This window comes from Camelus dromedarius, chromosome 14, assembly GCF_036321535.1.
Source record: "Camelus dromedarius isolate mCamDro1 chromosome 14, mCamDro1.pat, whole genome shotgun sequence".
NCBI lineage: Eukaryota > Metazoa > Chordata > Mammalia > Artiodactyla > Camelidae > Camelus > Camelus dromedarius.
In genome coordinates this window covers 27,030,797-27,043,777 of record NC_087449.1, presented here as the reverse complement: position 1 = coordinate 27,043,777, position 12,981 = coordinate 27,030,797, and the positions used below count along the sequence as shown (strand labels likewise).

At 40.9% G+C, this 12,981-nt stretch overlaps 1 protein-coding gene across 1 annotated transcript in view; it reads right to left on the bottom strand.

Moving 5' to 3' along the window:
- LOC105096286 (cytochrome P450 2J2-like) overlaps positions 1 to 12,981 on the bottom strand; it is a 33,652-nt gene extending 20,671 nt beyond the window's left edge. Inside the window, 3 exon segments of the mRNA XM_064493528.1 lie at positions 9,270 to 9,429; positions 9,811 to 9,960; positions 12,514 to 12,981. Of these exon segments, the coding sequence (XP_064349598.1) occupies positions 9,270 to 9,368 (99 nt within the window). The 5' untranslated portion in view covers positions 9,369 to 9,429; positions 9,811 to 9,960; positions 12,514 to 12,981.

Genomic DNA, 12,981 nt, shown 5'->3' with positions numbered 1-12,981 from the left:
CCCCATCAGAGAAAATACCATGGATTTGCCTATATTGAACCATCCTTGTGTCCCGGGGTTGAAACCAACTTGATCATAATGTATGATACTTTTTCAGGTGTTGCTGGATTCTGTTTAAGGATTTTACTGAGAATATTTGCTTTATGTTCATTAACAATATTCTCCTGTATGTTTTTTTTCGGTAGTGTTGGGGTTTTTGTTTGTTTGTTTGTTTGTTTTGGTCTGGTTTCGGTATCAGGGTGATGGTGGTTTCATAGAATGAGTTTGAGACTGTTTCTTCCACTTGAATCTTTTGGAAGAGTTTGAGAAGGATTGGTATAAGTTCTTCTTTCTATGTTTGGTAGAATTCCCCAGTAAAGCCATCTTGTCCTGGACTTTTGTTTGCAGGGAGGTTTTTTATTGCAAATTCCATTGCACTTCTAGTGATTACTCTGGTTCAAATTATCTATTTCTTCTGAATTCAGTTTTGGTGGACTGTATGTTTCTAGAAACATGTCTCTTTCTTCAAGGTTGTCCAATTTGTGGACATACAGTTGTTGATAGTATTCTCTTACAGTTTCTTCTATTTCTGTAGTGTTAGTTGTAATTTCTCCCCTTTCATGTCATATTTTGATCTTTTGTGTCCACTGTTTTCTTCTAGTGAGCCTGGCCAGGAGTTTGTTGATTTCGTTTACTCTTTCAAAAACCAGCTCTTGTTTCATTGTTTTCTTCTTTTGCTTTTTAAAAACCTCTACTTTATTCACTTCCTCATTGATCTTTATTATTGCTTTCCTTCTGTTGATCTCAGGTTTTATTTGTTCCTATTGCTCTTCTTCCAAGTGGTAGGTTAGGTTGTTTATTTGAGATTGTTCTTTCTTGAGAATGGTCTGTGTTGATACAAACTTCCCACTTAGGAGTGCTTTTGCTTCATCCCATAGATTTTGTGTGGTTGCGTTTTCATTGTCAATTGTCTCAAGGTGTTTTTTACTTTCTTCTTTGATTCCATTATTGACCCATTGGTTTTTTAGTAGCATTTTGTTTAGTCCCCATGCCTTTATTTTTTTTTTTCTTGTTTGTCTTTCTTTGGTTGATTTCTAGTTTCATGCCATGGTGGTAGAAAAGATGCCTGAAATTATTCTACCCTCTTAAATTTGTAAAGGCTTCTTTTGTGTCCGAGTATGTGGTGGTCTAACATAAAGAATGTTCCATGTGCACTTGAAAAAAATTTATTCTGTTTATTTGGGATGTAATGTTCTTGAAATATCACTTATGCTTAAATAGACTATTGTGTCATTTAGTATATTTGTTGCCTTATTGATTTTCTGCCTGGAAGACCTATCCAACGATGTTTGTGGGAGGTTAAAGTCTCCTACTAATATAGTATTTCCCTCCATTTCTCCCTTTATGTCTGTTAGTATTTGTTTTATGTATTTAGGTACTCCTATATAGGGTGCATATATGTTAACATATGTAGTATCTTCTTCTTGTATTACTCCATTTATCATTATATAGTGTCATTCATCTTTCTTTATGGCCCTTGTTTTAAAGTCTCTTTTGTCTGGTATGAATATTGCCACCCTTGCTTTCTTGTCATCTCATTTACATGAAATAAGTTTTCCTATATCCTCACTTTCAGTCTATGTGTGTACTCCACCTTAATGGGGGTGTGCTATAATACTGGAAAGTATGGGTAGAAACTTGTCTTCACCCGATTCAAGCAAAAAAGAGATGCCACTCCTCTACTGACTCCGCATTGTGAATATCACTGCTGAACTGCAGTAGAGAGACTCCTTGGAGGACTCAGGGGGCAAAATTCTGATTTCTGCCACTGGAGAGAAATAAGGAGGTACCCATTCCCATAGAGAAGTTGTAGGGACATTGCTGACTTGCATTCCCCATGCAGCAAAAAAACAGGCTTTCCTACTCAAAGGGCTCCAGTCTTTTGTCCCCATCCTCATTCTCTCCAGCCTGTAAGGATGAGAATGTGGGCTGGAGTCTTGTGGGGGAGGGTAACACATAAGTGTGGTAGACCAGTATAGCACTGCAAAGGTTCTATAACTTAAATTGACATTTAAATTCCAATCAACAAGAGTCAGCACTGAACATAAGTAGGTTGAATATCTGCTAAAGTGCAGATTTACGCAAATACCCCAGTCACATAACAAAATACCGAAAATGTCCAGACTATAGTGTAAAATTACTCATGTTACCAAGAATCAAGGAAAAGTCAACTTGAATGAGTTGAGACCAACACTGAGATGATAGAGATGTTGGAATTATAGAATACTTTTATGCATTGATTATAAGTATGTTTTAATAAACAATTACACTCAAAATTTTTAAAAATAGAAAATCTTAACAGAGAAGTAGAAAATATACATAAGAACCAAAGAGAAATTATAGAAATAAAAAATAAGATAACCTAACAAAAAACTCATTAGAGCAACTCAATGCAGAGTATTAATGACAGAAGAATCAAAGAAATTGAATACATGAAGACAAAGTACCCAATTGTAACAACTCAGAAAAAATAGAGTGAAAAAAAAACAAAAACAGAGCTTCGGTGACTGATGTTAGGATGACAAAAGTGCCATTAGTGACCAAGAGTACTAGAAAGAAATGAAAAACAAACAAAAAACATGGACTTGAAAAAATATTTGAAGAACGAGTATCTGAAAAATTCTCAAACGTGGTAGCAGTAAAACCTGTATATCCAGGAAGCTGTGAGTGAACCCAGTAAATCCAAGGAATTCAACAGCAAGACATACCGTAATCAAATCTCTAAAAAGTAAAAACAATGAAAATTTCTTGAAAGTATGCAGAGGAAAACAACTAATCTCTCATAGAGAAAACAGTTCACAGATTTCTCATCAGGAAGTCGGGAGCGCCCCCCCCCCCCCAATAGCACAATATTTTTAAGAATAAAAGAAAATGTCAACCTAGAATTTTATATCCAGTGAAAATGTACTGCAGAAATGAAGGTGAAATAAAAACTTTTTAGATGAAAGAAAGCTAAGAAATTTTTTTTTTTTTTTTTTTTTTTTGCTGGCAGACCAGTTTTAAAAGAATGGCTAAAGAAAGTTCTTCAGTTACAAAAGAAAGAGCAAGGGGAAGCACAAATAAGTGGGTAAATACACGAGACTATTCTTCTCTTCTGGAATAAAAAGTTGCGCTTGACTGTTAAAAGCCATGTTATAACTGTCATAACTACTGTCTGATGTAGTTCTCTACGTATGCAGAGATAATATTTAACATATTTTATGTATTAAAAACTGCAAAAGGTAAAGTGACCTGAAGTTGTAAGGTGTCTATATTCCTCTTTAAGTGGAAAAGTATTGATTCTTAATTCAATAAGCTGTGCATGCAGAGCATGGTATCTTTAGAGCAAGCATGTAAAACACAATACAAAGAGAGAGAGTCAAAAACACTACAGAAAAAAACTGAATTCTTAAATAATGTTCAGGTGACGCACAGGAAGACAGCAAAAAGAAAGAGAGAGATAAAATACAATTTAAAAAAAAGAAAAGAAAAAGTAAAATGGCAGGGTTAGGTATTAATATATCAATAATGTATTTAAATATAAATGATCAAAATTCACACATTAAAAGACAGATATGAGCAAAATTTTAAAAATGACCCACCTGTATTCTATTGATAAGAAATTCAATGAAAATATAACAATATAAGCTAAGGTTAAAAGTGAAAGAATGGAGAAGAATACACTATGCAAATCCTAATCAGAAGAGAGCTGGTGTGTCCATATTACATCAGACAAAATAAAGTTCAGGCAAAGAAAGTTACCACAAATAAAGTGGGACATTGCACAATAATTAAAGAACCAATTCACCAACATGACATAACAATTTTAATGTATATGCACCATAAAAAGAGCTGCCAATTACATAAGTGAAAAGTACTAGAACTGACTAGAGATATAGACAGAATGGCAATTATATTTGGAGACTTCAATATGCCTCTCCTAGTCACTGAGCATCAGTAGATAAGAAGTCAACAGGCATACAGAAGAAGTAAAGAACACAGTTACCTAATTATTTCTAATCGACATATGGTATAAAACACTCCACCCAACAACAGGAGAATACACATTTTTTCCAAGTATGCATGGTGCTGTATCTTGGGTCATAAACCAACATTTACATATTTTTAAAAAATTGAAATCATAAATATATGTCCTCAGACAGTAATGGACTCAAACTGGAAATCATTAACAGAAAGAAAACAAGAAAATCTCCCACTACTTGGAAATTGAATAACACATTTCTTGAATAAGGGGACAGATTTAGGAGCCTAGCTTTGGATTTCTATAGACTAATTCTGTCACTTAGTGGTTCCAACTGGGTGTTTCTCCCAGAAAGTGACAAATACTTCTCCATGTGAACTAAAGTATCCACTATAGGCTTGTGTTTAAATTGCTGCAGGTAATTTCTAGGCAAAGGGGAATTAATATTTGTTGGCCACCTGCTATTCGCTATATTAATATTGACCATTCACTGTTTTATTTAATGTTCACAACTACCTGTCACAGTGTCGTCTCTCAGCAAAGTACCAGTGCTGAGAGACAGGGAAGCAGCTGAATAATCTTGGGAAAGTGTTGGATGTTGGAGAGAATTTTAGGGAATTCAGAGTGACCACAGTTAGGAAGTCCTGATGGGAGATGATTACAAAGAAGTGGAAAGAGGCTACGAGAAGGGTTCCAAGCGGCTCCCTAGGGAGTCTGAACTTGGGAGGCAGCTGGGAAGTAGGGAGAAAGCCTGAAGAGAGGAATGACATTGTAAATGACTACTTTAGTGAGAGTGGATTGCAGAGTGAGGAGACTGAAGGTGAGGGCTCAGTCCTTGTGGGGATGGCAGCAACTCAGTTGTAAGGTGGTGAGGATTTAGGTAATGGTATCACATTTTACTCATGGGAAATGCAGACTGGAAGAGGGAAAGTATAGCATTTCCCCCCAACACTGAGGATAACAGTATTAAAGAGACAAGGTGATCATATTACAAATAGGATGTGCCAATAGTGCATAACATGACACACAAATGACTTAAAGAACGTAGCATGTCTGGCATTCTAAAATGTAAACAGCTCACAATATTTCACCCCTAGAAGGGGCAGATGGAATCAAGACAGTTGACGATGAGGAATACAAAGCTCAATGCAGGGGGTACCAGGATATCAGCTTTAGCGTCAACTTCCCCCCCGCATCCCCCCGCATCCTCCTGCCCCCGGTACCAGGAATGGCCTTTGCCCTACAGGTCAGGGTCAGGAGGCGCCAGGGCACTTTCCCCCACTCCTACCGGCTGAAGCGATAGGTGCAATTTCCCAAAATCCAGAAGGAAGAGGTGTCCTACGAAGGGCAGGTGCAGGGGCCCAGGTGGGTAGTTCTTAGGGCGCCGACTTTTGAGGAAATCGGCAAAGAAGAGAAAGATGAGAGCACCCAGCAGGAGACTGCGGAGACGGAGCAGCCCCCGGAGGGCCGCCGCCAGGGAGCCCAAGGAGCCCAGCATGGCTGTGGTATCTGCTCTCTTTTCTGAGTTCAGATGCAATGACTGTCCCAGCGGGGCTCTAATATGAGCGCCCCGCCCCGCCCCCTATCCCCGCCCCTAGGCCCTTGCAACCCCAGTGGATCCCAGCCACACCACTCCCTTCAGGGACTCACTCCGCCCCCCCACCCCCCTGCCATGGGGCTCCCTGTACCACCAGTTCTGCCTGCTCCTTTCCTAGGCCCTGCCTCCTGCAGCCTCCCCATCAGTGGGTCCTCTCCTTCCCACCCTCCACCATCAAGCCCACATGCCTCACCAGATGCCAAGGGCCTGACTCCTGGGAGAACACGCTCGGATTTTGGAAAAGGCCAGGCTGGAAGCCTTTTTGTTTGCTATTTAGAAAGCCTCTCTCTCTGTGAGAACACAGGCCTCTAGGGTTAGGTTTCCGTTGCATCTCTGACAGCACTGCAGACCTTTGAGCTCCACGTTTTTCAATGACCCTCTCGTCCAGTGATTGGAACCAAGCCTGGTGAACTTTAATCAGGACAACAGCAGCGCCTGACATTTCTTGGGTGCTTATTATATGCCAGGCATTGCTGCCACCTCTATGCATTAATCGCTTAATTCTGACAAAACTATACAGATTTTCTTTGTTCCATCTTGTAGTTGCAGAATCTGAGACAGAGGATAAGTACTCATAAGCGGTGAATAAATGATCTTACCGACCTGAAACACACCTAAAGTAGGCCCTGTATTTGGTACTGCTTTGAAGATTAAGAAGCATTACATCAAATCCCTAGCACTGAGGCTAGTCCTTAACAGGTGCTTAATGAACACTGATATCAGAGGTTTCAGAGGATAAGTGCAAACAGAGAAAAGAGCTGAAAAGGGGGATGGTTACATCCCCCGCCCCCCCCTCCCATGCAGGGCGGGTCTTGGCTCATCCCCCCTGTGCTCTGACACCTGCTCCAGGCTTCTGCTGCCCCTCCTCTACCTGAATGCCTGAATACAGAACTCAGGAAGGAACGCTGGATTCCTCATATTCACTATTTCCTGGATGTAAGCATAAATAAAGTCTCTTGCTTCAGCAGGATTTCAGTCCTTCTTGTGGTTTTCAATCACATAGGCAGCAAATGTTTTCAGTTCTCCCAGTTACTAAAGACCCTTTAGTGGGATCCAGATAGGAATTTCATTATCCTTGGAAAGACATCCTGGAGCTGATTGAGAAAATCAAAACAATCATGGTAAGGTGGTACTAGTTTTCCACTTTTTAACAGAATGTAACCGTTGACACTTCTTATTCTCATCCCTCTTCTTACCCTCTGACCAAGCATGTCAGCCCTCCATCCACAGTATAACCAGTGTCAGACGACCTGTCACCACTCCAACTGCTTTGTCATCCTTGTACAAAACACCTGCATTTCCTACGTGGATGCTGTGATAGCCCCCAGCAGGGTTCCTGATTCCATCCTTCACCCCATTCAGCTCAGCTCCCAGGCGGGTCATTTAACAGTTTAATTGATCACTTCACTTTCTGGCTCTCAATCCTCCAGTGACTTTCCATGACATTTAGAAAAAAATTCAACCTCATTCTCCTGGCCTGAAGCTCTCCATTATCTGGCCCCTCACACCCCTGTCTCCTCCTCTGCTATCCTCCCCGCCATCTTCCTCTCTCTTACTCTTTCCAGTGCAGCCCCACCGGCCTCTGTGGTAACACCCAGGATGTCCTTGTTTAGGTCTTTGCATTTGCTATTCCTTCCACCTGGAATGGTCTTCCTCTGAAATCTGCACAACTCCAGCCCCTTCCTTCATTAAGGTGCTCCCCAAAGGTCACCTACTTGGACCTGTCTTGTTTGATGATCCTATAATTAGCAGAACTTCTGCACCCTCCTTCCATTCCTTTATTTTGTTTTATTTTCCTTCTTTGGAATTATCACTAGTATATGTGTGTGTGTGTGTGTGTGTGTGTAATACACGTCTATCTGTCTGTGCATCCTTGTATCTGTGTTAAACATGTGTGTGTGTGTATGTATGTATATATATATTTGTCCATCCCCACTATGATGTAATCTCCATGTGGGTAAGAGAGTTTAATGGTGAAATAGAGTAGTTTTAAATATATTTTCTCTTATAATATCTAGTCAAAAAGAGATAGCATAAGATAATGGAAAATGGCCTAGATTTAAAGAGAAACTGGCAGGAATTGGACTGTTAGCTCTGTTGTTTTCCAGTTATGATACTTTGGTAATTAATAATAATAATAATAATATAATAATAATAATAATAATAATAATAATAATAATAATAATAATGTGGTTTCTCACTACTTAAACTGGCTGCCAGTCAGGCTTGAGGGTTATTTTGGAGACTACATGACAGGAGACCCACCCCACACTTAACACAGAGCCTGTGGACCAGTATGCGGATTTGCTTAGACATGACGATATCTCCTTGCACACATCAGGATGTTTTATTTCACCTTAAAGGACTGTTGGAAAAAGTCAACAGAGATAAGGTGTGTGTAGTTGTCCATCAAAGTACCTGGTCTCCTTTGCGTCTCTAAGAAATGCTTCTACCCCTGCCCCACTGCCCCATCATACCCACCCACCCCACCCAGGAAACTGTCTTCCCCAGGAACAGGCAGCTTTGTATCCCCTGAAATCTCATGACTTTCTAGGCTCTGTCCTAAGAAGAGGAAAGAAAATGGAAATACTGAACGGGTGCCTACCCTGATTAGAAGTGAGAACAGGGAACATTATTCAAAAATAACATTGACAATAATCATAAAAGCCCACATTCATTAGGCCCCTTTAATGTGCCAGGACTCATAGGAACTGCTTTATCACCTTTGGTGTGATGGGTCCAGAAAGCTCCAGACAAAGATGCTTGTCAGGTATAAATAACAGCAAACCCTCTTCTAGACATGAGACAGGATACCTCAGCACCTGGGGCTGATTATCCCTAGAATTTCCTTCCAAATCCAGAAAAGAGGCTGAGAGACCAAGAAGCTGAGCAGAGTTATTGACAGACTCACAGGCCCAGCAGGACAGAGGAGGAGGGCAGGCCCAGCAAAGAAGGGGTGAGGCTTGAACCCCCTACGTGTATACCTGACAGAAGTAGATGATTGACCACATCCAGAGTGGATGGGCATGTAAACAGTGAAGCCACTTGGGGAACCGTTAAGTACTATTTATGTCCAAGTGAATCTGCAAGAGAAATGGAAGGATGTGCCCACGTGAACGAGTGAACAAAAATGTTCACAGCAGCTTAATCACAACATCCCCACAGTGGAAGTCACCCAAGTAGTCATCAGGAGAGAAAAGAATAGCAAACAGTGCCATATTCACAGGATGGAAAACTAAACAGAACTCCTAAAAAGAGCAACTCATATAGGAATCTCAAAACAATGTGCCCAGGGAGCACAGGGCACAGAAGAGAACTTCCAAGGGAGGACAGACATGGGGGGTTAGGAAGGGACATGGAGGGGAGGGACTCAAAGGTGATGGAGATATTGTGCCTTTTAAAGAAAACAACATGCATTCAGAAGAGAATGTCATGTGGAGTTTTGTACTTTACACAAATGTTAATAGTATTATTTGTCTGTAGTAAATATTTAACAAAGTTATTCAAAACAGTAAATACAACAGATTGATTTCAAATATGTTTGTGTCAAAGACAATTTTAAAAGGTTATGTATTTATTAGACTGAAAAACAAAACCAAGAAGACCCCATCTTATCTGTGTCTGACATCAGCCCAATACCCTTATCCAAGGTAGGAAGTGAGAATGTCTCACCTGGCGGAATATTGACATCTGCAGGTGTATGAACTCATCCAACAGTCTCAGCAGCTCTTGGAATTGATCATCCTTATAGTCAAAGCGCTCCCCAGACATGATGGAGCAAATAATAATGGAAACTGCATGCTTGATTTTGAAGTCAGGTCGAAAGGCTGTCCTGGAGGGAGAGGATGATTGATGTCTTTCTCTTTTCTCTGAGAGTCTACCCTACATGACACAGAACCACCTCTGATACTGGCCCCAGCACCCTCCACAGGGTCTGACCTACAGCAAGTACTCAGTCAGTGCCTGGGAGTAAAACTGACGACCAGAATTTAAAATCAATAATGTGTTCACACCCATCTTCTTGTGTCTAATTCTCCAGCTCCAAGAGGGCAGATCATGGTTAGTTGTTCACTGTTATCCCCTTAGTGCCCTACTCAGAGCTGGGCACAGGGCAGGCACATGGGCTCTTATTAAGCATCTGGTCAGTGAAGGAATGAGCCGCAGTCTCCTGCACCTGTCCTATGACACACTCACTGTCCTATGACACACTCACCGTCCTCCTCCCCTACTGCCTGGGTGAGGTAACGGGCCTCTTCCTGAATGTGTTCCTCTAACCTCTTCTTTCCTAAACCAAAGTTCCTCAGTGTCATCAGGGCAAACCTTCTTTGCTCCTTCCACACCTGGCCATTGGACATGACCAATCCTGGGGAAAAGAAAGCCAACATTATGAAGAGAAGGAAGGGAAAGGGCATTAAGGCACTTGAATACTATTCATAGAAATAATCCCAAAGCAGTGGGTATATTGAGTAGTATTTACTGAGTGCTTAAAATGCCAGATAAATTTGTATTTTTAATGCAATGAGTAATTTAGTACTCACAGAACCTCCCTGACCTAGGTTCTATCATTATTGCCAACACCCCACCCCCAATTTTGTTGATGAGAAACTCAGACACAGTGGATAAAAGCAAACTCTGCAAGGACACAGAGTTAGTAAGCACCTGAACAGGCTTTCAATTTCAGGCTGCTTGACTCCAAAGCCAACACTTCGATTACTTATCATCTAAGTATACTTCAGTGTTTCTTATGCTACATACTACAATGCACTTATGGATTAGGCAAAATCCATACTCATAAGGAGACAAGGCCCTAATCCAATCTGAAACTTAAGAGATAAATGAATCACTCAAGAAAACAAGGAAGTATGAAGAGTCAATTCAGAAAGAACAACAGAAAAGGGAACAACAAAAAAATCTTGGTGTGTTCCATAGACCATCATTTATTACATAACACAGGTGAGGTGACACTCCTTTCAGTCTTCACGTCCAGAGCACTCTTCAATCCCTTTCAATGTCTGGCTTTGGCCTCTACCCTCTCCATGAAATGGCCCTGCCTCCTGTCAAATCCAGGATCTTTTTCAACCTCATCTGGATACGTCAGCTGCCTGAGACACTTCTCTCTTGAAACACTCTCTTCCAGTGCTGCTCAGGACACCTCACTCTCCAGATTTTCCTCCTAATTCTCTGACCACAGAGAACTTACCATAATTTGGTTAATTCATCTACTTTTATCAAATTTCAAAATGATGCAGTTCTTCAAGATTCATGATCTTCAGGCCTCTTCTCTTCCTACCCTAGACTCGATTTCTAAGAAAATCTCATAACTCCTAAAATAGTAAATGACATCTACTGATAGTGAGCATCTAGTTCTGTCTCTCAGCACTGGGCATACATACAGGAGTGCACCTGACTCTGCTGCCTTAAAGGAGTTCAAGCTCAGCGTATCCATGACTGAATTCCTGATTTGCTCCACACCACTCCCCCCATGCCCCAGGCAGGCCCACACCTTGTCTTTCCCCAGGTGTTCCTTCTTCCCTTTATCTGCCCACTTGGGTGTCTACCTCAATACCTCATTTTCCCTCCATTTAGGTCATTATGTCTTACTGGACTTACCTCCAGAAAATCTTAAATCCATATATCTTCACAGCCACTGTCCTGGTCTAATCCACTGTACATTCAATTCTTACCACTTTCTTAGTCCAAGCTACCATGTTTTCTAACCAAAAGTGCCACAATAATCCCTTGCTCCCTTTATTCCATCCTGACATTGCAGCCTAGATAAATCTTTAAAATGTACAATGTGAATCTGACGATTCCTTCCTCTACTTAAACTGTTCAATAGTTTCCAATTTTGTCTGTATTAAAACAACATCTTAACAAGAACATGCCTGAAGGATCCTAGCCAAACGCAGCAGCTTCATCTCCGTTTAATCCCTGCGCTGCCACACTGGCCCCTTTCAGTTCCTCAAGTTCACTGTCCTCCTTCCCACCTCAGAGGCTTTTCATATTCTGTTCCCCCTGCCTGACTGCTTCCTAACCACATTAATTTTCATTTATATCCATTAGCTTTTTAGAATCTCAAGAGTAGATTTTATACCCCAAAAGAGTACATGTGCACTCACCTTCATAACACTGAGACTTTAAATATTAGAGTAGTTGATACTGTCATTCTCAGTGGAAGTATTTGCATAACACAATGATTTTGGCTGTTCTACTCACTGTTAGTTACATCACTCTTGCCTAACACCAGGCTTTATCTGGCAGATAATAAATAGAGTGAGGATGTAGAAATAATGGATAAAGTAGTCCAAAGAGGAATTGAGAAGTACTTGAAAAAAATGGTGCTTTTGTAGAAGAATAGATTTGGGTTTTCCATTTAGATTTTTAAATCGGTAAGGTATTTAATGATCATTCTAAGTGTTCATGCCAAATTGCTCTAACACAGACCCAAAGGCTGGATATACCTTGCAGGGCTGAGCTTTAATATTAAATCATAAGGAGTTAGAGGAAAGAGGAGCCACAATATCAGCAGAAGGATGCCGATCCACATCTGTTTTCCTAGGGGAAGAGATATCAGTGGGAAAGCAGAAAGAGAGACTGAGACCACATTTCCTCTTCCTCTTCTTATAAGACACATCACGTAATTGAATGATGTGAACACTGATTTGTCAAAGCATCCAGACTGAGTTCATGCAGGTCACAGAGATTCTCTCAAATCCATGACTTTGTGGCTGACCATGCCAGGTTGCCTGAGGCAGTGCCTTCAACAGGGAAATGTGGGCACTCAGCTTTCTTCAGGGGCAGGAATTTTATGATGGGCCTGGACCCTGCGAGTGTTGGAGAATTACAATCTCAGAAGGACATTTCAAGGACCAAAGACTATCCAACATAGGTGTCTTACGTTAGTCCAGATACTTACCATTTTCCTTAAAGACACGTTCCCGAATAGGGGTTATGGGGCGGTTCACAAAGTTTTGGCCCTGGTGGACAAGGGCTTCTTTGATTAAGGGCAATCCAGTTAAAACAACTGAAGACATGACTCAGAAATCTAGGCTAAAAACGTTTCCATATTTCTTCACAAACTGCAAAATAGTAAAAGAGTCACAGTTGAATATGCACACGTCTGTGTGTCCAGGAATGGAGGCTGTGTATATGTGGGGGGCTTCTACTGAAAGAAGTCTGTGCGTGCATGTGTCTGTGTGTGCGTGTGTCTGTGTGTGTGTGTGTCTGTGTGTGTGTGTGTACCTTGGTCTGATGGGAATATTTGTCTCTTTTTCTATTTCTCTTTATGTCAACCAGAGTCAGATTGAATCCACTACAGGACATGGGCATTCCTTATAATCATTCATTCATATATTCAACCTTTTTGAATTGAGTATACACCATA